General features: G+C 41.5%; 1 protein-coding gene across 3 annotated transcripts in view; it reads right to left on the bottom strand.

Moving 5' to 3' along the window:
• SLC12A7 (solute carrier family 12 member 7) overlaps nt 1–27,333 on the bottom strand; it is a 919,795-nt gene that overhangs the window by 344,954 nt on the left and 547,508 nt on the right. For all 3 annotated transcript variants that reach the window (XM_073630658.1, XM_073630657.1, XM_073630659.1), the window contains exons 11-13: nt 24,615–24,672; nt 23,048–23,222; nt 5,294–5,412 (exon numbers count right to left, since the gene is read on the bottom strand). In XM_073630658.1, coding sequence (XP_073486759.1) covers nt 5,294–5,412; nt 23,048–23,222; nt 24,615–24,672 — 352 coding nt within the window. The remainder of the gene's footprint in view (nt 1–5,293; nt 5,413–23,047; nt 23,223–24,614; nt 24,673–27,333) is intronic.

The following is a 27,333-nucleotide window of genomic DNA, read 5'->3' as shown; positions in this document are numbered from 1 at the left end:
ATTTACGATATACATGGCGTTTTCCGTTCGCCCTACTTGTGACGCACAATGGCAGACAGCATTCTTTATGCTCTCCAGAAGACCTCCCAGAGTTCTGCGACTCCTTACAATTAGGTGAGGTTGAACTCCCGGACTGGTACCGAGAATTTCTTCTCCCTCCTCCTATGGTCAGGAGTCCTCCCTGCTCACCATTTGCCTCCCCTGACAAGCGTCAATCTAAGAAGATGAAGCAGGGCAGACAGGGAAGCTCACTTTCTGGGACTCCAAAGGTTCATAGATGAGGAATTCTGGAGGATGCATAGAGGTTGTTGTAACAGTCTCTCCACCCTTTATTCAAGGGCATAATTGCCATATTACTTTGGGAAGCAACTGATGTCTCCTGCAACGTCCTGTTTTCTGATTACATGATAATTTTTCTTTTGGTTTCCTGTTTTTTCTCCTACCAGTTGTTTTATTTGAATTTTGATCGAATATCAGGATACATTACAAATCAGTGTGGAAACTGAACTTTTGCCATTCACTCCTTACTCAGCCTACAGAACAACTGATTTAAAATGTGTGCTGGCACAAACTTCAGCCTGGGTCTTTGTGGGTTATGCCTTGAAGACCCCCTCCACATAGACGGTGATACAGGATGAAGTTGATCTTTGTACCTTTTCACTACACAATAGATCCAGGGGAAGGAAACTAGCTGAACCTGGGCATCAAAAGCTGATTTCCATGGCTGGTTATATGCTTGTCTGTAGTGACTGGTTTGTTCCTGCTGATTTTAGGGTGAAACCTAACATTTCTTTTTTCCTTAAACAGGTTCACAAGTTCAGAATTTTATTATACAGTTTTTGTTATATATGTCTTTATTATGAATACTGGTTTGGAATGCCAAGTAATTGGTAAGGTTTCCACAGGGAAGATGAGTAGCTAGGAAAACGGGACTCCCCAGTGCCCTGGCTATGTCCCAAACGTTGGACACCGATTAGGATGGGAGATGGTAATAAATCCACCCTCAGATGCCAATAGTACCCTCTATCTACAATGTCACCTCCTCATTTAATAGTGTGGTTGTTTTTGTTTCTGTTTAGGCATTTTTTGTTTCTCCAAGTTGAGATGCAGAGTGGCTTAATTAAGTATACCCCCTTGATAAGCTACATGACGAAGCTGCGGGCCTCCTATTCCTCCTATTCCCATTAAGTGAGTCTACTCCCATTGCAGAGTAGTGAGCTTTCGGACCTATTATCCGTATCGGTCGATACCTCCCACTTCCCCCGCAAAGTGCCTTCCAGTAGGTCTTTGGCCACTGGAGAAGGTACTACATAAGACCTTCACGATAGTTTATCTATTTCAAAGGTGAAAATAAATGACAATATTCTTGCTGCTATTCTCTCCTTTTTTATTCTTTTCTCTTTTAGTAGTGGCTGTTTATTTTCATATAATTGTTCCTCAGAAATATATTCAAGAGTATTCACGTGTTCTTTGACCAGTGCTGTCTACAGGGTTCCGCTCTCTGGATCTGTCCACGGTTGAATAATGGCTTACTCATCATTGGGTCGCAACCTCACAGTGGTCTCTCATAACATCAGAGGTCTGAATATTCCTGAGAAGCATTCGACCCTTTTGAGGGAGCTAAAGAAAGGTAGGCCTCATTTCGCATTCATACAGGAAACACACTTTAAAACAAACAACATACCCAGGCTCACTGACTCCTATTTTATTGAGGCTCACCACGCTACAAATACCCTGACTAAATCTAAAGGGGTCTCCATACTGATTAGCAAGGACGCAAACTTTGAACTGACTGACAAACTAGCAGACCCAGAAGGGAGATATCTCCTAATCAAAGGGAAACACAATGGTATCCCAACAACTTTGGCCAATATATACTTCCCGAATACATCACACTTAATCTTCTGTAGGAAAATGATGAAGGAGCTTGAGGGTTTTTATTCGGGACGTATAATCTTAGGAGGAGATTTTAATATCCCCTTGAATCCTTTGATGGACACATCCCCCAGCAAATCATACATAACCTACCGAATTCTGAAAAGCCTAAAAACGCTGCTGAATTCCTTACATCTAATTGACGCTTGGCGTTATATGCACCCAGAAGGGAGAGATTATACCTACTATTCTGCCCCACATGCAAGATATTCACGTATAGACTATATCTTCATATCACGCAAAGACCTACACACTGTTGCAGAAACAAACATAGGCATCCAATCTATATCGGATCACGCTCCTGTCTCTCTTTCGCTGGACCGAGGTTTCTCCTCTAAGGCTCCAAATTGGAGGTCTCCACACCTAGAGACATACCTCAAATATTTCTTCTAGCACACTTAACAGTCATACCTAAGCCAAATAAAGATCCTACACAATGCCCCAGCTATAGGCCAATCTCATTGCTAAATCTGGATGTTAAACTTTTAACCAAAATACTAGCCAACAGACTTAAGCCCCTACTTCATACTCTTATTGGTCCGGAACAGACAGGTTTCATGCCCGGTAGGGAAGCAAAGGATAACGTCACAAAATCATTAAATTTAATTCACGCTGCCAGAATGCGAAAGATCGAGGGCTCTTGTCTACGGACGCGGAGAAGACCTTCTATCGAGTAGCTTGGGACTTCATGCTGGCAACATGCCGGTATGTTGGCTTTGGTAAGCACATGATGACTTGGACGTCCGCGTTATATCAGAATCCTTCAGCCAAATTAAGAATAAACGGTTCTCTGTCTAATACGGTAACCATTACCAACGGCACTAGACAAGGCTGCCCACTTTCCCCACTCCTTTTTATTTTATCTCTTGAACCCTTTATCAGGAAAGTGGTGGCCACGCAAGATATCCAGGGATTTAAGATCAATAATACAGAATTTAAAATAGCAGCCTACGCTGATGATTTATTATTTTTTCTGACGGAACCTCTCACTTCAATCCCCACATTAATGAAGGAATTCTCAATTTATGGGTATATCTCATATCTAAAAATTAATTATACAAAATCAGAGGCAATGAATATCACTCTACCCGAGAAAATAAATGAGTGCCGAGGACACCATTTGAAGGGGCTGTGTAGATGAGCGGCTTCAAGTATTTAGGTGTTTGGCTAACTCCCCAACTCTCCCAGATATTTGAAAGAACCTTCCCATAGGAAAAGAATTACTATCCTGGCACACCAAAAACTTCTCATGGTTCGGTAGAGCTGCTATTTGTAAAATGTCAATATTACCTAGAATCCTTTATCTTTTTAGAACCTTACCCATTGTGGTATTTTAAAGTTTTTTTTCAGAAACTGCAATCGATCCAGCTTGGTTTTGTGGGGGAATGGGCCTACCTGACTATAGGAAATATCATGTATCCCATATCACGAGGATTATTGACTGGCACTGTCACCAGAACCTCAAAGACTGGGTACTCCTAGAAAATGCCCTGAGCCCAATACCTTTAAAATTTTCTCCTTGGATACCATGGACTAGATACCCACCGGTTATGAAACAACACCCTCTGCTGAATGCTACCTTGTTGATCTTTCATTACTTGACAAAAAAAACAGACCTTTCCACACCCTTAAGTCTCCTCACCCCACTCCGAAACAACCCTGACTTCCCACCGGGATTGCAAAATCGTTCACTACAAGCACTAGATGCTGAATCACCCCTACTCGCTAAACATTGCTTCAAAAATGATCTGATCTTAGATTATGCTATACTGAAAAATGAAGGATACACCACTCTGGACCTATTTTCAATTACGTAGCTATGTCAATAACACTCACAGAAAGAAACATTTCGTAAGACAATTGACAGAGGTGGAGTCAGTGTGCCTGGAGGGAGCGGAAATTCGGAAGGCAACTTCACTGGCTTATACCTGGCTACAGGACACAAAACAGCCGGCCGTGGACAGATTCAGAGAGCACTGGAATAGGGAACTCAAGGTAGAGTTGTCTGACCGACAATGGCAAAAGGCATGTATTTTAGCACATAAATGCTCATTGAGCAACAGAATGCAGGAAACAGGATATAAAAATTGCTTACACAATGGTATGCTACCCCCACTAAACTGCATAAATGGTATTCTCAATCCTCAGAACTTTGCTGGCGTTGCAAGAAAGATAAAGGCACTCTTCTTCACATATGGTGGCAATGCCCGGAGATAGTACCATATTTGTCAGAGGTGGTTAAAATCATACGCCAAAGTACGGAAACCTCGTTGGAGTTGGACGCGGTGGGTTGTTTGCTCCATGTCAACAATTTTTCACTTCCAAAATACAAGAGGTCTCTATCTAAGCACTTATTGAATGCAGCCAAAACCCTTATACCTCTCTATTGGAAATCTACACATGTGCCTTCTATTAAAGAATGGCTACACAAGGTTACTGATATTCGAGACATGGAGGAAACGATCGCTCAGTCCAACGATGCGATTGAGAGATACCACAAAACATGGTCTCCTTGGTTTACGTTTAGATATTCACGAGAATATGAGAAGCTGAGATCAATAGAACCTGACTGAGGTCATTTAATACACCTCTTTTAAGGGCTTTCTGGTTTCAACCTGTATTATGTATTATACTCAACCCGACTTTGGATTATTTGTCTGATGAATTAATGTATTAAAATGGGAACGTTCATGATTACAGAACTCCTTTTCAAGTTGCAAATAAACTCTACATTTATTTGCTGAATACAGAGAGTAGAGTACAAGGCGATAATGTGGAACTGATGGTTTGATATGTTATAGATGAAATATTCCGACCACTCTTTATAGCCAATGACTCTACACTTCTATATTATTTTCTCTTATGTTGATTCGACCACTGCTACACTCTTTTTCCTTCTTAAATCTAGATCTTTTCTTACTTTAACTGCTACCTCTTATCAATACCTTTATATACTAATATTCTGTTTGAGAAGCGACTTTAAAGTGACCATAAAGTTTCAAAACATGACAAAGTAACCGAACCCCTAGTTGAATACATGCGCAATGTTTGATCTTGAAACTCTTAATTATATTCTCTATATATGACTTTAGCTAGCACTATATGAATCTGAAGTAGATAATTTCCTCCTATGTACATGTTTAACAGTGATTATTTGTAACATATGTTACCTTTAATAAACTTTCTTTTAAATGGAAAAAAAAAATGCAAATGACATGCAGTATGTTACAAGAAACTTTAAGAATTATACAGACATATTTTCCTTGTGATTCAGAAAGTAATTTATGCTTATTTCTTAAAAAATATATTTATTTTAAGATTAAAAAGCCACATCCATAAACTAGAATACAAAACTTACATTGACAATATTGGTGCAACACTATCCAAAGAAGCAATGAGAATACCAATTTCACATATGCCTGCTGTCAGTAACAGAGCCCATGTTGGTTCTCCATTGGCTTTTCCATGACCAAACACCTGAATAGAAGAAATGGTAAACATTAAACCGCTAAAAAAAAAAAGAATTTGGAGAGTAGTGGTTAATGATTCTTACTCTGAATGGTCTAAGGTTATCAGTGGTGTACCCCAAGGTTCATTGTTGGGACCTTTACTTTTTAATATCTTTATAAATTATATAGGGTCTGGGATTAAAAGTACCATTTCTGTCTTTGCAGATAACACCTAGTTATGCAGTGGATGAATGTCCTTGCAGGATGTCTCCAATTTACAAGCCAACCTCAATGCACGGTCTAATTGGGCAACTAGGTGGCAAATAAAGGTTTAATGTTGATAAATGTAAAGTTATGCACTTGGGGGGTAAGAATATGTATGCATCATACATACATTTTAGGCACCAGTTCACAAAAAGGATGATATCGGGGAACTGGAAAAAGTGCAGAGAAGGGCAACCAAACTTATAAGAGGCATGGAGGATCTCAGCTATGAGAAAAGATTAGAGGAAAAGAATGTATTCCCTCTTGAGAAGAGGAGATTAAAGGGGGATATGAGCAACATGTACAAATACATAAGTGGTCCATATAGTGAACTTGGTGTTGAGTTATTCACTTTAAGGTCATCAAGAGGACAAGGGGGCACGCTTTACATCTAGAGGAAAAAAGATTTAATCTCCAAATACGGAAAGGTTTCTTCACAGTGAGAGCAATGAAAATGTGGCATAGACTCCCTCCAGAGGTGGTTCTGGCCCGCTCAGTAGATTACGTTAAAGGCCTGGATTCTTTCCTAAATGTACATAACATAATATAATTGAGTACTAACATTTATAGGTAAAGTTGATCCAGGGGGATCAGGAAGGAATTTTTTCCTGTGCTGTGGCAAATTGGAGCATGCTTTGCTGAGGCTTTCTCCTCTTCCTCTGGATCAACTGTGGGTAAAGGATTGTGTATATAGGATTGCATGATTTTTTTTTTTTTTTTTTTTTTGGTTGAACTACTAGATGGACTTTTTTTCAACCTATGTAACCATCATGGACATTTTAGAGGTTTGCCTTATTTTGGCAACTATTATTTTAGGACAGTAGTTTGTGTCACTGTAAAGAAACTTAGGTTTTAATCCTGCATAAAGCAATACGGCATTATTCCTGTATTAAACTACGTGTTTCTCCCCTTAATGCTTTTTAAATTGAAATCAATATAAAATGCATCAAAATGCATGTCAATGAGCATTAATGGGTCTTGTCTAAGTATTTGGCAAATGTTGCAAAGCACTTTGTACTAAACGTAAACACATCATAACAAATATCAAAATACATTGATACACACCATGATGCATTCCCATCATACTGTATTCATTAAAAAGCATTTCTATTGACTTCAGTGGAAAACACATCAATCGAAAAAATGCAGGTTAGAATCCAGCCTAAATATTATAGGGAGGTTAAAGCAGAACCAAGTATATTTTTTATGCAAATACTCAGAAATTACAAGTTATAAATTGTGTACATATGCATACTTGCTAATTTGTGTTACATTTTCTGTTTCAATGTTTTTATAAAGGTTTTAAGCAGTAGAACCACTATACAGTAGTAGGCCTCTGCAGGCAAATTCAGGTAAAATTCTGCAAGGCAGGCGAGACACAGCAAAGAGAAATACACAATAAAAGCACATATGGTGAATACAGTAAACTTGTATAGGTCAAAATATACGGTCATAGATCGACCAAAGCTAGTCAAGTAGAAACTGGGGAGCGGGTGTTCTACACTTTATTCCACAATGGGTAATATTGTATGCATGACCATCATAATACAATTAGTGATTGATAAGAGATCATCATACCATCGAAGACAGGAAAAAATTTAAAAAAAAGGAAAAAGGGAAAAAAATAAAATAAAAAAAAAGGTAGACTTACCGGTTACAGTATTTCTAGGAGCCTTTCAGGACAGCCTTGGAGAGAGCGTAGCTCCGCCCATTTTCCATCAAACACACGCAGCTTTAAAATCCCTCCTCTTTCACCATGGCCTCAGTTATTGTGTGATCTCTGACATGCTGGAAAACAAAGCAGAAAACCACCAACACAACCATGACAGATGCTTAAAATACTTCTAAGACAACAGGGAGGGTAGTAACGGCTGTCCTGAAAGGCTCTTAGAAATACAGTCACCAGTAAGTCTAGGTTTTTCTCAAATCGCCTTTCAGGACAGCCTTGGAGAGGATAACCTAGAAACTTACCCTAGGGTGGGACCACTGCCTGCAGCACCTTCCTGCCAAAGGCTTGATCTGCAGAGGACAGCAGGACCCACCTATAGTGCCGGAGGAATGTAGAGAAGTTAGCACCAGTTAGGACCAGTTAGCAGCCTTGCATATTTGTTCAGGCGTAGCACTGGCCCTTTCGGCCTAGGAAACTGCCGTAGATCTCGTAGAGTGGGCAGCAATACTTCTCCCTTAGCTTTGAAGGCTTCTATGGATTGCCCACTTAAGCCACCTACATACAGTGCTCTTGGAAGCTTTTTCCCCCTTTACGGAATCCTGAGAAGATTATGAAGAGAGCATTTGATTTGAAGGAATTCGAAGACTGAAACTATAGTTTTGACCTGGAAACTCTTGGAGGAGCACCAGGAGTTAAACTTTTTCCATACTTTGAAGTATATATATATATATATATATATGTATGTATATGGCCCATGTCACTTCTTTCCTTCTGGAGAGTAGTGTCTTCACAAGCTTTTCTGACAGCCCCTTGGCTCTTAGGAGGTCGTCTTCAAAAACCAGGCGGTCAGTTGTAGCCGGTCTGCTTCCGGATGGTTCAGGGTCACCTGTGTTAGTAGATCCTTTCTGGATGGTAGCTTCCAGGGAGGTTTTGCGGCTAGATTTAGTAGAGCCGCAAACCAGGGCCTCTTCGGTCAGAAGGGAGTGACCAGGATCAGATTAGGGTTTTCCTCTCTGAACTTCCTGAGGACCAGCTGGAAAGGGGGCGGGGGGAGCGTAGCACAGCTAGTAATGCCAGGAATGAGCGAAAGCATCTATGCCTATGGCCTGATCTTCCTGGTGGAGTAAAAAAAAAAAAAAAAAATCGGCACTTTTGAGTTTGCTGGCTCGCAAACAGATCTATTTGAGGTTGTCCCCATACTTAGGTGACCATCAAGAAGACTTCTTGGTTCAGATTCCATTCTGCTTCTACCACTCTCCTTCTGCTTAGCAGGTCTGTTAGCAGGTTCTGGAACCCCTTTAGATGGATCGCCAACAGTGAAGCCACATTTCGCTCTGCCCAGGTAAGCAACTGGCTGGCTAGCTCCGAGAGCCCTTTGCTCCTGGTTCCTCCCTGTTTTAATACATAAGCTACCGCTGTTGTATTGTCCAAGAGTACTTGCACATGTTGTCCCCTGACTGCCTGTTGAAAGGATAGGTGTCCAAGAAAGATGGCCTCCAGTTCTTGCCAGTTTGAGGACTTCCAGGCTTCTGCTTTGGACCAGGAACCCTGAGCGGTCTGGCCATTCAAGTGGGCTCCCCAACCCCTTATGTTTGTTAGACGTTTGTCCAGGGGAAAGACCCAGGGGAGACCTTTTGTTAGGTTGGTCGAATCCCGCCACCATCACAGCACTCTTTTTATGTTTGAGGTGAACTGCATTTGTTTTTCTAGAGGCTCCTGGTGTGATCATCTTTGAAGAATGTTCATTTGGAGCAGCAGGAATGTAGACTGGCCCACGGTATGGCTGGAATTGACGCCGTAAGAAGACCCAAAACTGTCATAGCTGTCCGAACAGACACAGAGATAGAGAGACACAGAGATAGAGAGACACAGAGGTTTAAATCTGTCTTACTGTAGATTGGACCTTCTCTATCTTCTCCTGTGGGAGGAAGACTTTCTGAAGTACTGAGTTTATTGTATATTCCAGATTTAGTAGCCAACCTAGGCTCTTGAGGTGAGCCCGAGTTGCCTGCAGGTTTGTCAGGACCTGGTTTTTGGAGTCTGCAAAAAGTAACAGATCGTCCAGATATGGGATGACCGATATGCCTCTTAGCTTCAGAGGCTCCAGAGCTTCCGCCATTACTTTTGTAAAGATCCTGGGGGGGGGGGGGGGGGGGGTGATAGTCCGAAAGGCAGCGCTCTGAACTGGAGATGCCATATTGAACTCCCCAGTTTGAGAGCTAGACAGAGAAACCGTTGGGAAGCCTGGGCTATCGGGACGTGCAGATAAGCATCCCTTAGCATCCCTTAAATCCAGGGATGCCATAAAGCAATTTGGAGTCAATAGCTTTGTTATCGAATAGATTGTGTCCATCAGAAATTGTTTGTAATGGATCCACAAGATGATGTGTGAATAGAAACCCCGCCCCTCCTGATGTTTTAGGACTTGGATAATGACTTCCTGTTGTATCAGATCCTGAAGCAGGATTGTCATTGCGGAAGCCTTTTCCTCGTCTTTCAGAAGATTGGCAATATATAATCTGCTCGGAGGGATTTCTGAAAACTCCAAACTGTACTCCTGGGTGATGATGTTTTTTACGAACAGGCTTGTAGTTGTTTTCCGACTGCGGGTGAAAAGATTATAATCTTCCCCCCCAATGGAGTGAGATCGTCACTTGTTTTTAGGGGGCTGATCAGAAATAGCAAAACAAGAACTCTCTGGCGGAACTTTAAAAGGCGATTACTCCAGAGATTATGTATGCAGACAATAAAAAGTATAAAATGTATATAAAAGTTTAATAGACATTTCTAAAAGATAGATACATAGAGAGTTTGTATCACAGGTTTACAAATCCAATATAATGTAACCACATGAGATCATAGAAAACCACTTAGTTTACATCACTCTTGTGCAAATGGACAGAATGAAACTCTATGCGTTTCGAGATTATGTGTCATTCCTCTTCATCAAGAGAAAGTGGTATAAGGGTTTATGATATCTCCAATTCAAAAAATATGAGTACAGAATCTATGCATACAACTGTTTAAGAAAAACAGAAAAATTCCTTATCTACAAGCGGGCACTTTATTTTATAAATTAAAAATTCATTATTAAAAACCATGTCTACTAACCAATTATGTAGAAACATATCTTGAGTATGATGAAAGGGGTGAAAGGCAAAAAACAGGGAGAGAATGGCTGCGCTGAACTGCAAAGTGCCCCAAAAGGGCAGAGGCAAGAACTACGAGACAACAATGGAGATCAAAAAGGGGGAGCAAAGTAGAAAGGGAGAGATCCAACCCAATGCCCCACCGTCGTGGCAAAGGTGTAGATGGTCCAAATCTATTGATCATATAAAAAGGCATATAATAAAGAGCAAAACTCAGTATTTGCAGAGAGAAACATGATATATTCAAGAATTAGTGGTATCCAAACCTACCTCACTTTAGAATAATTGGTGTGCTGGACTGGGAATATTCAGGTTGAGGGGAGGGGGGAGAAAGAGTAGAGAGGGGCACCCAAAGGGGTCCCTAGGCCAATAGAAGATGGTATGAAGACCGATTTGATGATCTACAATTAAAATATAAGATATAAAATGTTTTTCATTCCTATAACTGCTACCCAGATTGGAGAATATTGGTGCCAATAACAGTCCTAATCTGCTACACCAAAGTGGGAGAGGGGAAAAAAGAGAAGGGGAGTGGGGAGAGAAAAAAAAGGGACAAAGAAACAAAAAAGGGAGAATAAAGGGGGGGCTGATCGGGGGGTCTGAAGAGAACTCCCCCTCTTCCCCTGCCCTTTTGGGAGGCCCAGCGGTTCTTCTGGTCCTGGTGCATATTTTTGTGGGGCTGTTGAACAGCATGAAAATCCTTTTTGGGTGGTTGTTTCTTTTTGGAAGGAAACACCTTCTTGTCGGCTGTTCTGTCCAGGACCGCCTCAAAGTCTGGACCAAAAGGTAAGTCACCTGAAAAAGGAAACCCGCACAACTTTATCTTGGATGCCATATCTCCAATCCAAGTTTTCACCAGAGCTGAAGATCTCGCCGACATCTTTGCTGAGTCCGCTGATGCATCAGCCATGTACTTTACCGCTTTAAGCATCAGTGGAAAGGATTCCAGCAACTTCTTTTGTGATGTACCCGCCTCCACGTGACCTTTAAGTTTTTCCATCCCTATCAAATTCTATATAAAGTATGGGGACTTTTTAGCCCCAAAACTAGTGGACGTATATCACTGATGAACAAGTGAAAGGGGGTCTTCCAGAGTCAATGAGACTGGCCCATATAGCTCTTATATAAAAAAAGAAATGAAAGATCCAAAATTATGTGCTTCATATAGACCAACAGCATTATTGAATATAGATTTTAAAATATTGACTAAAATACTGACATTGAGAATACAACCATTGTTAACAACTATCACTGACTCGGACCAGACAGGATTCATGCCCCATAAAACAGACATTAATCTACGTAGACTGAATACCAATATGCACGCACATTATATTAATGAGGGGACCAGAACGGTGGCTTCTCTGGATATAGAAAAGGTCTTCGATACTATCGAATGGCCTCTTCTATGGGAAATACTCAGAAGAATGGGATTTTCATTAGTGTTTATAAATTGGATTCAAACATACTACAATCCTATGTCAGCGGTCAATCTGGGGGGGGAAGATTGTCAACGTTTTTCCTGCTATATAGAGAAACGTGGCAGGGCTGCCCTCTCTCTCCGGCCCTTTTTGCTATAGCAATTGAGCCAGTGGCAGAGGCTCTTTAGACTTCCCCAGATATTCAGGGATTACAAATGGGGGGCTGGAGGAGAGGGTAGCCCTATATGCAGGTGATATGTTACTCTTTTTGGGTGACGCTGGGCCATTGTTGCAGGGAGCTTTAGATTTGTTAAATACATACTCGACATATACAAGGCTTAAGGTAAACTGGGGTAAATCCTATTTGCCATCAATCAAGGTGTAGTAGATATGGCCTTTCGAATTCGACACTGCAGTGGGTAACGGTATTAAAATATCTTAGATTACATGACAGGTCAGTGATTTTTTTTTTTTGTTTAATCGAACTCCAGCAGTACAAGAAGAGAAGAAAAAGCTAAAAATATGAGACACACTACCCCTATCACTGACAGGTCGCATAAATTTAATAAAGATGAAGATTCTTCCCAAATTTTTGTATTCAGAAATTCACCACAGTGGATATCGAAATCGTTTTTTTTTTTTTTTTTTTTTTTACACAATAGCACTTTCTCCTAATTTTTATGGAGAAATAAGCTACCTAGAATTAATTTGACTACACGCGACCATTGGAGCAAAGGGGGACAGGCCTTTATCAGACTTTCACAAATATTACCTGTGCAGCACAGCTGGTAACGGCAGGGGGATGGTTAAATCCAGACAGATATAATCCTGTTATAATGTTGGAGGCAGCAGTGTTACATTCCACAGAAGCATTACAGGCATTGTTGTTTAAAGGCTTGAAATCTGCATATGATTTAAGCTCTCAATGGCAACAGCTATAAAAGGCATGGAGAGCAGGTTTAGCGTGGGAAAAACACTCCAAGGTGATTTTATCTCCAAACACTCCGGTGTGGAGGAACCCTCAGCTGTCGCATTTAAACTCCATTCAAGATCCAGGAGCCTTGACCAGATATAAGGTTAAAAAACTATCCCAGGTAGTGCAGGGAGAAATGGTGATACCATTTGCAGGAGTGATGGAGCTATTTTACCAGATATATGCAATTTGCACATGCTCTCTCTGCCCAATTCCCTCAAGGTTTTCAACAACTAGAGGAAACTGGGCTGGAGCAGATAACTAGGAGGAGAATGGAAGAGAAACCCATTTCAGTACTATATACCTACTTGGTAGAAGTATGCCTGATGGATATGAGTAAACTTCGAGCATGTTGGATAAGAGATGTTCCGGAACTAGGGGAGGAGAATTGGGAGGAGATATGGGGATACCCCTTTCAGATATCGGTCTCTCTTTGAGATATCTTAAATTGTATACGTTTAACACATAGAACGTACTATACAACACACAAATTACATAATATAAGTCCATTGAACCCCCAAAATGCTGGAGATGTGGCAATATCCCAGGAGATTTTATCTATATATTCTGGTCCTGCCCCGATATCACTATTTTTTGGACAAAGGTCATAAAGGAGATTGCGATAGTGACGTCAGTTGTTCTGGAACAGGAAGTAAGATCCTGTCTCTTGGGTTTGATGGGGAATAATATTGCTGCTACTATAGCTAGGAAAACACAAATAAGCCTATTGCTTTTTATGCAAGAAAAGTGATAGTATTGAACTGGAAAAAAACAGAGGCTCCCTCAATAGCTTTCTGGAAGCATTTAGTAAATGATACTTTTGTATAGAGAAACATATTGCAATAGGGGACATCAAGGAAAATATTAAAGGGTTTGGTCAAGCTGGATAGAAGAGATCACAATGGCCTCCTACCAATCTAAGGATAAAATGACTGAAATAGGAAAATACAGAAATGTAGGAAGAAAGTAACGAAATGTAGGTAAGAAAACGAAGGGGTACAACAAACCACAAGGTGACACGAGATTAAAGGGGAAGAATGTGTGTATTTTTCTTTTTTTCCTGTTTTTATTGCGATATGTAAGTATTGTAAATGAGAGTTATGTGGAAGCTCCTGCGAGAGTGGAATATAGATGAAGTAAAAACTTTATGTTGTAACAAATAATTTTATGGAAAAATAATAGATATTTGGAAAAAAATTAATAAATAAATAAAATAAAAGGTTTTTCAATCCAGCATTCCAGGTTCCTGGCCACTACCCACACTTTTTTCAGGAGAGAATCTGCCCTCTTATCCATTGCGTCTTTTAGTACCCCCATATCTTTAAACACAAAGTCCGTGCGATGGGATACCCGTGAGAACGCCGTGTCCAACCAGGGTTTCTTGTTCCAGACCTCAGTCTCTGTGTGTCTCAGGACCCTGTGGACCGGAAACACACTGTGCTTTGTTTCATCCAAGTCCTGGTACATTTTGTCATGCACCGACAGTTGTACTTTTTCCTCCTGGATCTCTAGGGTTGTGCAGATTGCTTTTGAGAGATCATCTACCTTATCTAGTGATAGCCGGATGTCCAGGTACAAGCCATTATCTTTCTCTTCCTCCTTGTCTGAATCCCTGAAGGAACTTGTCCCCTCATCCCCTGAGTCAATAGCCTCTGCTGCCTTAGAGGTGGATGCTCGGGGGCTGGACGGAGGCTGTTGGGGTTCAGCTTGGCTTGCCGGGGTTCTGACCAGCAGAGATCTGACTGAGCTTAGGGAGTTCGTCAGTTCTTGTACAGAGGAAAACAGATCCTTGCATTGTTGGGATGTCTCCTCTTCAACAAGCTCTGCTATACAGGTCCTGCACATTGGTTTTTGCCATGAATCTCAGAGGATTTTTGCAAGATAGACATTTCTTTTGAGCTGGTGGAGCAGGTTTAGATTTTGCTGAAGCTTTAACCTAGAAAAAAAATAACCAGAATCACCCAAGCATCCTTGCTATAACAGTACACCATCATCTCTTTAGTGAGACAGCCCTCCACCAGGACAAAAGGAAACCATGTGCCCCAAAAGGGTGCCAGCCCCATCAGATATAGCCCCCCTTCAGGCTGCAGGGTCTGAGCGGAGTCATCTCAGGCCCTGCAGCCGCAGGTTCCCCCAGGGAGGTACATTAACAGAAACACATAGGCCCATAAGGAGAAGATTGGGGCACCACTGTACCCCTCTTACCTGGGCCTAACCAGTGCTTGGGGTGCTTGCTTCTGCAGAGGCTGTATATCTCTCATTCATTTTGCAGAGAGAGCAGCGGGGACTGAGCGAAAAACCATCTGGTTTTAAAATTCTTGGTTCCGGCATCATCCACGAGGGCTGGAACCCGAAAGCACTGGCCGATAGACCCGCCCCCTGACCTCTGCGTTCCAGGTTTTGGAACCACTGTTCCTGCCCCGACAGGAAGACGTACCGCTGAACGTGACGTCATTCGCCAGCCGGGACTATCATGTGAGAATGCCACAAACTCGCCTGGCCACCTGAGCCAATACACCGCGGACCCTGGGCACCAGGACGCGCCACCATCTGCGGGCCAATGCTTCGCTGAGCTGGAGAGGCTGGGACACACCGGAGCACCCCCCTGCCAGTACTGGGAGGGGAGCTGGGATGGTCGCTTGAAGAAAACAACAACGCCTTGAGGTGAGCCAATACCCCTCCACCTTGGTGAGAGCACAGCTCCCCCTGGTTCCTGCAGTGCTTCCACCATGGCGGAGGAAATACAGTAACTGAGGCCATGGTGGAAGAGGAGGGATTTTAAAGCTGCATGTGTTTCCTGGAAAATGGGAGGAGCTACGCTCTCTCCAAGGCTGTCCTGAAAGACGATTTGAGAAAAAACAAAAAACAAAAAAAAAACAAAACTACAGCCCACCCAAGCACCAGACCCAATCGCCATAGCAAAGGTTATTAAGAAGGGGATTGTATATAGCTTATCCATGAGTTCCGGACCCCTTCAAACTTTGTAGAAGTAGCATGTAAAATGCCAACCAGCTTTCCATTGATAATCTGTGTTCCCTTTTGCCATTTTGTTACATAGTTACATAGTAGGTGAGGTTCTAAAAAGACACAAGTCCAACCTTTGTGTGTGATTATGTGTCAATATTACATTGTACGTCCCAGTATGTTGTGGTCGTTCAGGTGCTTATCTAATAGTTTGTTGAAACTATCGATGCTCCCCGCTGAAACCACCGTGTGTGGAAGGGGATTCCAATTCCTTGCCGCTCTTACAGTAAAGAACCCTCTACGCAGTTTAAGGTAAAATCTAATTTCTTGTAATTTTAATGAGTGGCCACGTGTCTTATTAAACTCCCTTCCCCGGAAAAGTTTTGTCCCTACTGTGGGGTAACCAGTGTGGTATTTGTAAATTGAAATCATATCCCCTCTCAAGCGTCTCTTCTCCAGAGAGAATAAGTTCAGTGCTCGCAACCTGTCATAACTAATACCCTCCAGTCTCATTATTAGCTTTGTTGCCCTGCTCTATACTCGCTCCATTTCCAGTACATCCTTCCTCAGGACTGCTGCCCAGAACTGGACAGCATACTCAAGGTGAGGCCGGACCAGAGTCTTGTAGAGTGGGAGAATTACCGCTTTATCTCTTGAGTTAATTCCCTTTTTAATGCATACCAATATTCTGTTTGCTTTGTTAGCAGCAGCTTGGCATTGCATGCCATTGCTGAGCCTATCATCTACTAGATTCCCCCAGAGGATCTCCCCCCATTGAGTAGTTCATATGCTTGCCACCCTAATGCATTATTTTACATTTTTCCACATTAAACCTCATTTGCCATGTAGTTGCCCACCCCATTAATTTGTTCAGATCTTCTTGTAAGGTTTCCACATCCTGCGGAGAAGTTATTGCCCTGCTTAGCTTAGTATCGTCCACAAACACAGAGATTGAACTGTTTATACCATCCTCCGGGTCGTTTATGAACAAATTAAATAGGATTGGTCCCAGCACAGAACCCTGGGGAACCCCACTTTCCACCCCTGACCATTCCAAGTACTCCCCATTTATCACTACCCTCTGAACTCGCCCTTGTAGCCGGTTTTCAATCCATGTACTCAACCTATGGTCCATGCCAACAGACCTTACTTTGTACAGTAAACGTTTATGGAGAACTGTGTCAAATGCTTTTGCAAATTCCAGATACACCATGTATCTAGATGGCGGCAGCTGACCTCCTCAAAGAAGGTTAATAGACTGGTTTGGCAAGAATGATTCTTCATGAATCCATGCGGATTACTGCCAGTGATACAGTTTTCTTTACTAAAATATTGTATATAGTCCCTTATCATCCCCTCCAGGAGTTTGCTTAATATTGATGTTAGGCTAACTGGTCTGTAATTCCCAGGGATGTATTTTGGCCCTTTTTTAAATATTGGTGCTACATTGGCTTTTCTCTAATCAGCTGGTACCATTCCCGTTACTAGACTGTCAGTAAAAATTAGGAACAATGGTCTGGCAATTACTTGACCAAGTTCTCCAAGGACCCTTGGGTGTAAGCCATCTGGTCCCGGTGACTTATTAATGTTAAGTTTTCCAAGTCTATCTCTAATTCTGTCCTCTGTTAGCCATGAGGGTGCTTCCTGTGATGTTTAATGAGGATAAACGCTGCAGTTTTGGTTACTGAAACCCCCCGATTCCTTCGTGAAGACTGAGGAGAAGAAAAAATTCAGTACCTTCGCCATCTCCCCATCCTTTGTAACCAGATCTCCTTCCTCATTCTTTATGGGGCCAATATGGTCTGTCCTCGCTTTTTTACTGTTTATATACCTAAAGAATTTCTTGGGAATTTTTTTGCTCCCCTCCTCTATGTGTCTTTCGTGTTCTATCTTAGCCGCCCTAATTGCACCCTTACATTTCTTGTTGCATTCTTTGTAAAGTCTGAATGCTGAGGATGATTCCTCAGCCTTGTATTTTTTTTGAAGGCCTTCTCCTTTGCTTTTATATGCATTTTTACATTGGAGTTAAGCCATCCAAGATTTTTGTTCGCTCTTTTAAATGTATTTCCCAATGGGATGCACTGGCTCATGCTCATATTTAATACGCTCTTAAAGCAAACCCATCTCTCTTCCGTGTTCTTTGTTACTAAGATTCTATCCCAATTTATATCTTCTAGCAAGGTTCGTAGTTTAAGGAAGTTGGCTCTTTTAATATTCAGGGTCTTTGTATTCCCCTTACGTTTCCTATTTGTGTGATTTATACTGAAGCCAATTGACCTGTGAGCGCTGTCTTCTAAATTGCCCCTCATTTCCACATCTGTGATCAGGTCTGTATTGTTGGTAATCAGTAGGTCTAGTAACGCCTTGTTTCTAGTTGGTGTATCTACCATCTGACCATGAAATTGTCCTGCAAGACATTCAGGAACTGGCAAGCCTTAGACGAATGTGCGGTTCCTTCCGCCCAGTCTACGTCTGGATAATAAAAATCCCCCATTATGATGACACTTCCCATCTTTGCTGCTAATCCAAATTGTGATAGGAAGTCAGTCTCCCACTCCTCCCTCAGGTTAGGGGGCCAATAGCATACTCCCAGTATTATTTTCCCCTCAGTTTCATCCCTTTGGAGCTCTATCCATAGGGATTCCTCCACCTCCCTAGCCACCTTAATGATATTATCTCTCACATTCAATTGTACATTATTCTTGATATACAGGCATACCCCTCCCCCTTTTTTACCCTCTCTATCCCTGCGATAAAGGGAATACCCTTGAATGGTTGCCAGCCAATCATAAGAGCTGTTGAACCAAGTCTCTGAAATTCCCACTAATCTATCTTGGACAATGGTATGTTTGTAGTTATGTTTGTAGTTATGTAGTTTTATTTTCAAAGTGGGCACCAATCAGTTACTCCTTCAATTATTCATGTCTAATTACTAAGGTAATAAGGGAATGTACATTTTTCTGGAACATAAAAAAAAATACATTATTAGCTTTATATAAATAATAAAAATATCAATGTATGTAAATGTTATAAAAATCTTATTTCTCTGGAGCTGTAAAGATTGTAATTATAGATTAGGTATGTGGTAGCTATATTTGCTATTCACAAGTTCAAAGAGCTCTCCCTAACAGTAGCCATACCACCAGTTTTCTGTTGCGTGCCTCAAATTGGCACTGCAGTTTGCTTGCTTGAAACCTGATGCATTCTAATGGATAAAGAAAAAAAAAACACAACACAGGCTGTGAAGGCACTCTCCTTTCTATGAGTGTTTTCTGTGCATTACACAGAGAACACACTGCAGGGTATCAAAGGAGTCCACTTAGTGCTCTGATTTTTATAAATAAAAAGTAAAATGAAGACACCATGTGGAGTATTTCCATGTCTTCTTGTGCGTGGAGAGGGAAAAACATTCTCCATTAACAAAAGCTCCCCCCAAAAAGTTTCTGTTTTACAACTTTTTAATAATGCAAATCAAAATCAGGTCAAAATAAAGCATAAATTGCATCTCTATTCTTGATACAGTCTTCAGTAAAACTCTAAAAAGCCTTCAACACTAGTTTCAAACTCGTGCAGTCAACCATTCTCTGTTATCTGTACATTTAAATTAAAAAATGGTGTTGCATGGCAGAGTACATTAGTATTTTTAAGATTCAAGAGATTTATCAACACCACTGTAATTAAAAAGGGTTAGGGAGGCATGCAGCACCACTGGCAACCAACCTTAAAGTGGTGTTCCGGCCGAAATGATACTTTAATAAAAATACCCCTATAATACACAAGCTTAATGTATTCTAGTAAAGTTAGTCTGTAAACTAAGGTCTGTTTTGTTAGTTTATAGCAGTAGTTTGTTATTTTATAAACGTACAGCAGGCCGTGGCCATCTTAAGTGTGGGCGTCTGAAGCCAGACTGTATTTCTTCCTGGATCTCATCCTTGCAGATCTCGCACATGCTCAGTGCAGCACAAGCAGTGTAATAGGTTTCAGGTCAGGTTTCCATAGCAACGGCAGTGTCAGAGGAAGTTGCCGCCCCTTCCCAGAAGGCATTGCAAACAGGAAATGATGCGATGGGCCGCGGCCAGGGAGGAGGAAGTGAAAAATGAATACAGCAGATATACAGTAGGCGCTGTGAAAAAAAAATAAAAAAATATCCAATTCGTTTACAGTGCACAGTTTAGTGAGGGATGCTGAAGAGTTGTAAAAGTGGGTGGAACTCCACTTTAAGGGCACGGTGTTTGGGGGCATAAAATAAATGAATCAAAAATATACAGGAGGGGAATATTACAGGGATATAAAATAGCTCCACTTGTAACGTTCCTCTCTATTTGTGCAATGCTATATACAATATGTTCCCCTAGATATTGCAGTGTCAGGGACCACATTTAACAGAGGTGTCTTTGACACGGCAATGCAACTTCCACAAATATTTGTAAATGTATTCAACTAAAACAGAGTAGTTCAAACAGATTGTGACCCATTCAAGCAAACGGAGCCTCACATGAATCACATTGCAGTGGTGTGGTATTTACAGGGTTAAAACAGGAGCTGGGGAGGTGTCATATTGCCCCCTCATTCCCTGTGAAAAGCCTCTGAAAAGTGATCCGCCATGGATCCCTTTTTTTTTTTTTTTTTTTTTTTTAACCACTTAAAGACCAGCCTCGTTTTGGATTTTAGGTGTTTACATGTTTAAAACAGGTTTTTTTGCTAGAAAATTACTTAGAACCCCCAAACATTATATATTGTTTTTTTTCTAACACCCTAGAGAATAAAATGGCGGTCATTGCAATACTTTTTTTTGCACCGTATTTGCGCAGCGGTCTTATAAGCGCACTTTTTTTGGAAAAAAATCACTTTTTTGAATAAAAAAATAAGACAACAGTAAAGTTAGCCCAATTTTTTTTTATATTGTGAAAGATAATGTTATGCCAAGTAAATTGATACCCAACATGTCACGCTTCAAAATTGCGCCCGCTCGTGGAATAGCGTCAAACTTTTACCCTTAAAAATCTCCATAGGCGACGTTTAAAAAAATTCTACAGGTTGCATGTTTGGAGTTACAGAGGAGGTCTAGGGCTAGAATTATTGCTCTCGCAATAACGGTCGCGGCGATACCTCACATGTGTGGTTTGACCACCGTTTTCATATGCGGGCGCTACTCACGTATGCGTTCGCTTCTGTGCGCGATCACTTTTATTCCTATTACAAGGAATGTAAACATCCCTTGTAATAGAAAAAAGCATGAAAGGTCCTCTTAAATATGAGATCTGGGGTCAAAAAGTCCTCAGATCTCATATTTAGACTAAAATGCAAAAAAAAAAAAAAAAAAAAGTCGTTTAAAAAAAATGACACAAAAAAAATTGTGCCTTTAAGAGAAGTGGGCGGAGCCGTCGTAATGACATCGCTCCGGCCGTCACATGGTATAGAGACGGGTGGGGGCCATCTTGGCCTCACTCGTCTCAGTACCTCAGCGGTGACAGGTCCCGATCTCCTCCGCCGCTACCGACGGCTCCGGTAAGCGGCGGAGGGTGCGGGAGAGCGGCGGGAGGGGGGGTGGCACCTCTCCCGCCGCCGATAACGGTGATCTCGCGGCGAACCCGCCGCTGAGACCACCATTATCGTGTACAGAACCGCTCGCTGTAAAGATGGATATCTCGGTTGTGGCAGCAGCTGCTGCCGTTACCAAAATATCCATCTTTAAAAAAATGACGTATATATACAGTGAGCGGTCGTGAAGTGGTTAAGACGTGTGTCACTAACATGGGGTGCCTTGTAATTAAAAGATGCAGTGTGAACCTACTTGGACGCTGACAAGCATAATTTCACAGTACCCCCCCAGTTTTTCTAACACTTTCTCTTCTACAGTTTTGGTAAATTAAATTATCTGCTAATTCTTTTCAGATTACATAGTTACATAATAGGCGAGGCTGAAAAAAGACACAAGTCCATCAAGTCCAACCTATGTGTGTGATTTTATGTCAGGATTACATTGTATATCCCTGTATGTTGTGGTCCTTCAGGTGCTTATCTAATAGTTTTTTGAAATTATCAATGCACCCCGCTGAAACCCCTGCTTGTGGAAGAGAATTCCACATCCTAGCCGCTCCTACAGTAAAGAACCCTCTGTGCAGTTTAAGGTTAAACCGCTTTTCTTCAAATTTTAGTGAATGGCTGCATGTCTTGTAAAATTCCCTTTCGCGGAAAAGCTTTATCCCTATTGTGGGTTCACCAGTACGATATTTGTACATTGAAATCATATCCCCTCTCAAGCATCTCTCCAGAGAGAACAAGTTCAGTGATCTTAACCTTTCCTCATAACTAAGGTCCTCCAGACCCTTTATTAGTTTTGTTGCCCTTCTCTGGACTCTCAGAACTGGACAGGTTCTGAGAGTCCAGGTGCAGCCGGACCAGAGTCTTGTAGAGTGGGAGAATTATCGTTTTATCTGTGGAGTTAATCCCCTTTTTAATGCATGCCAATATTCTGTTGGCTTTGCTTGCAGCAGCTTGGCACTCATACAGTAATGTAATCTGTAAGATTACAGTGTACTGTATCAAATTATTTCACATCCCTTTTGCCCCTCATGCTTTGTCCAGTGCCCTGCGTGCAGTTTTATATTATATATACAGTACTGTTCTTTCTGCCTGGAAACTTGAAATTGTCCATGGCAACCAAAAAGTGTCCCTTTATGTCAAAAGCGGTTTTAGACCAGCTAGAAAACAGCGATAGTAAATTAGAATCACTTGCAGAATTGAGCGATAGTGATTCGTGGGGAAATTAGTCTTTAAACACTGAAAGTAACGACAACGACAATTCTGCAACTGAGCAAATTTAAGTGTTTTTGATTTGATTACACTATTGAATACATTTTATTATTATATTATTTGTTATAATTATTTATCGTTATTTATTATATTATCATTTATGATTTTGTGTTTCAAACTTTATCATACCCGGGATGTCTACTAGACTCTTGTTTGGACAGATTTAAGGGAGTTATTCCTAAGAAATCAGGCCTACAATATAAAACGCCAAATTTCCATTCAAAACAATGTACCGCTTTGAGACTCAAAAATCTGACAATCATACCGCCAGAGAGGTTAATAGAAAAAAAAAGTCTGCTTCTCCATGCTGAGCTAAGCTTTAAATTAGAATCAGTATTCCTCTTTTGTTCAGTGTTGCATATTGTCTGAGTGTCCATCTTGTTCTTATAAGTTCGTGGCTGTGTTACCTGAAGGAAAGGCACTATTCCATCTCTTGCAATGGCTTGTAGAAGACGAGGTGCTCCTGTCAAACTCTGGAGTCCAGCACCACAAGTAGAGAAGAAAGAACCAATAACAATTACCCAAGGAGATGGCCAAGCCAAAATACCTATTACAAGCTGGCCACTAACAGATTCACCAAATCTGTGAAAGACAAAAAAAGAACCACGTTTTTTTTTTCTTTAATGTAGTTTGAGTGAATGAGTTCTGTTAACTTAGATAATTACATAAATTAGCTTAAATCTACTATTGGTATTTTATTTTATTCAACTAGTGACATTTTAATTATTTTTTTGGGCCTTGTGCTATCCTGAATACACCTGCCTATACTGCCCCTCCAATTCCTCAGCAGTCGGAGCACATCATATATAGCTGCTAGCAACAGTGTTGCCCAGAAAAGTCCATTGTGTGGCCTGCTCAATACCACAAAATCTTTGGTTGAAATGTTCAGAAATACTTTGCTATGTGTGTGCATGTGCCACAGTCTCTATTGATTTCAATGGTATTTTGACAAACAAGGCCTCCAATGAAATGAATAAAGACCCTGGCGTGCATGTGCTAGTGCATAGTATGAAGAAGAGCACCAATAATTTTCAATAGTATGCTCAACATATTTTCCTGCCACCATTAACATTACCTAGAGGTTTCCTGTACAATTGCTATCTGATATCATTCACGTACAGAAAATGTAGGAATTACATTACATTGGTACTGCATATTGTACTAAAACATGACTTCTTGTGTTCCCCAAAGCATGGTAGACTTGACTGTACAGCAAGTAGGAAGAATGTCTAAATGATACAGATTTGACAACATAGGTGCATGCTACACTTAAATTGGTTCTGAACCCAGGTCAAAAGACTAGGCATACCATCAGCAATTGATTTTTAGGGAAAAGCTCTGGTTAAGCTTTTTACAGTCAGATTTTTTTTTTTTTTAACTTTAGCATATCCAGGGACAGGGGCTGGGCTAAGCAGCAGAGGGTTACATGTACTGGTGATATCGCTTCAGCGTTTTCAGCCCAAACAAGCCATAGGTTGTCAAGTCAAGCATCTGATTTGCCTGGCAGGGCAGATAAGATGTCTGACAGCTCCACTTCACTCTGCATGTCCAGGAAAAGCTGAAGAATGTCTTCAGCATATGCGTCTTGCTGTGGTTTAGTCCAGTTTCTCTAAGTGCCGTCTTGCAGGCGGGGATAGCTCGCCCCCACAGCACTGACTTGGTATTTTTTTGGAGGTCACCTTGGACCCGCCCTTAGAGTGGGGGCAGCCTCCAGAACACTTTTGGCACCATATTTAAAATAACTTTTTAGGAAAGTTGTCTTTTTTTGGGCGTGGGGTTAAATGTAAATGCTAATACACACACACAATCCTAAAAGTGGACTTGAGGAAAAAAGAACACAAATGTTAGTGCATACAGATATAAATATGCATAAACATTCTGATCCTCTTGGCACTGTTAATAAAGCCCAGTGTTCTATCCTGCCATCCACACAAAAAAATATTTTTTCTTACAATTGCCTAGTGTTTTACTTACTTGTCACGCAGAAGTACACCATCGATGCATGCACCAAATAATACTACACAAGACAAATCTTTTGAATGTTATTAAGGAATAAAGTATAAATATTTTACAGTGTAAGACATTTTATTTCTCAAAGCCAAATTTACAAAAATAGCACATCTAAGGCACATTTCTATATTTTTTCAATTATTAAATTTACTAAAGCAAAGAAAGTGCAGCAAAGTGATTGCTCTCTGTTGTTATCAAATGAATGTATTCTAATGAGTTTACCTTAGACACAGGGATCATAAGGAACTCTATTGCACATGAAATCTAGGTTTCTGCAACAGACATTTCTGGATTCACTTGGGTGTATTTAAGCTGGCCATAAAGCATGAGGACTGAATAAAATTAAAATAAACACCCAGCAATTTTCCGTCCGGTACCTTAAATTTTTTAATGAACATATATAAATCGGGCAGGAGCTGGCCGTCCACTGAGCAAATTTTTCCTAAGAAAAAAGGTTGAAATTTGTACACAGTCTGTAGCCAGCTTTAAAAAGAACCTTCACAGCTACACCAAGGGTGCTTTCACACCAAGGCGTTGGTGGCAAAGCGCCGCTATTTTTAGCGGTGCTTTACCGTCGTTTTTGCGGAGGTTTTCGCCCACTAGCGGGGCGCTTTTAACGCCCACTAGCGGCCAAAAAAGGGTTAAAACCACCCGCAAAGCGCCACTGCAGCGGCGCTTTGCCAGCGGTTCGGCGGCGCTGCCCATTCATTTCCATGGGCAAGAGCGGTGGAGGAGCGGTGTATGCACCGCTCCAAAGATGCTGCTTGAAGGAGTTTTTTTTTTTAACGTCCTGCTAACACATCGCCTCAGTGTGAAAGCCTTTCACACTGAGACTGCAGGGGAGTCGTTTTTCAGGCGCTTTACAGACGCTATTTTTAGCCCAAAAACACCTGAAAAACGTCTCAGTGTGAAAGGGGACTAAGGGTTGTGCCTTTCTCCTATAATAGCAGTATTAGCATTGATTCAGCGGGCTTTATAAGTAGAGACATCCTAAAGTAAGGCCTAGCAAAATAAAAGCCCAACTTTTTAAGTTATACAGTACAGGACACAGACTTTTTAACCACTTGCCTACAAGGCACTTTCACCCCCTTCCCGCCCAGGCCAATTTTCAGCTTTCAGTTGTGTCGCATTTTTTTTAAATAACAAACATGTTATATTTACCTGCTCTGTGCAGTGGTTTTTCATAGAGCAGCCCCGAGCCTCCTCTTCTTGGGTCCCTTGTTGGTGCTCCAAACCCCTCCCTTCTGCCTAGTGCCCCCATAGCAAGCAGCTTGCTATGGGGGCACCTGAACAGGCTTGCTCCTGAGCTGATGCTCTGCATGTCCATTCACGCCTGGAGCGTGGCTCGGCCCCACTCTCTCCTCATTGGCTCACCTCATTCACAGTAGCCAATGGCTACCATTGCTGTCTCAGCCAATGAGCAGGGAGAGCCAAGGCTCTCATGCACATCGCTAGATCAAGATGGGGCTCAGGTAAGTATTTGGGAAGGCTGGGGGCACTGCTGCACATAGAAGGTTTTTCCCCTTCATGTATAGAATTGCATGAAGTTAAAAACCTTGAGCCTTTACAACCACTTTAATCATTGCGCCTGATTTATATGCAGCTACTTTTTGGTGACTGGACACTGGCAAAAAGAAAACCTCCTGGGACTTCCCCCTATAGTTTTTTTGCTAGTGTCCTTGAGTGATGGACCTCTTTTCTGTACTGAGGGAAGCTTAGCTTCTAATATGGAGGTTTCTTTCTATCTGGATACTTATTTTCCAAGATCAATCTTCTATCAACCAGCTGCACCATACCCATCATGTCAGATTCCATGGGCAGAATTTCTGGCCTTATGGGGGCCATTGATAGCAAGGGTCACAGCCTTGCCCCCTCAACCTCCCCTCCCAAACGGGTCTTTTATCTTGAGCTAAACAGTACCAGAGGAGGTGGTGGCAGTTGAGGAAGATTCTTCCCCTTCTGAGGCATTAGATCAGTATAACACACCTATTACAGAGATTTCATTCAAACTAAAAGGGTGCCATAGCTACCTTTATTAACACTATAAACTCTTGCTTAGCCTTGGAAAAGCCTAAGCCCAATCACGCTAAGGTGTCCAGTAGAGGCTCCCTAAAATTAAAATGACCTTCCTGGTCCACTCGCTGGTAGAGCTCATCCTGTATGGGCAACAGCCTCACCCGGAGGGGATTTGTACTTCCCAAAAACCTTTTTCCGAACAATATCTTACTGAAGAAAGAAAGAAAGTCTTTAAAAGGGCTTGCTTCCTCTGATAGACCCTGCCATTTTATGCCCAACATGGGGGATAACCCCATATTCAAAGACCTGGTAGACAAGACAACAGATCATCTTTAAAGCTCTTACTTGATGGGCCCTGCCATGCGACTTGTCTATGTACACTGTTCAAAATCCTGGTTCTATCCTTACAGATGCCCATGTCCACAGTCAGTTAGACCTTTTACCTATGGCCTTACATTACTGTGTGACTTGCTTGGCAAATACACTTCACCAACTCTCCAGGGTGAGTCTTTTCTCTATCTATATGCACAGTATTCTCTAGCTTAAATGCTGATCAGCCGAGCTCCTGTGCAAGAAACACCTTGAATGGTTACCCTTGAAGAAGAACGCCTGTTTGGCCCCTTCTTTGATAAGTACAGTACATTAGAAAGATCACAGGGGGGTTGTT

This window comes from Aquarana catesbeiana, linkage group LG05, assembly GCF_042186555.1.
Source record: "Aquarana catesbeiana isolate 2022-GZ linkage group LG05, ASM4218655v1, whole genome shotgun sequence".
Classification (NCBI taxonomy): domain Eukaryota; kingdom Metazoa; phylum Chordata; class Amphibia; order Anura; family Ranidae; genus Aquarana; species Aquarana catesbeiana.
Note: the sequence above shows the minus strand (reverse complement) of the source record. Positions and strands in the feature narration are given on the sequence as shown.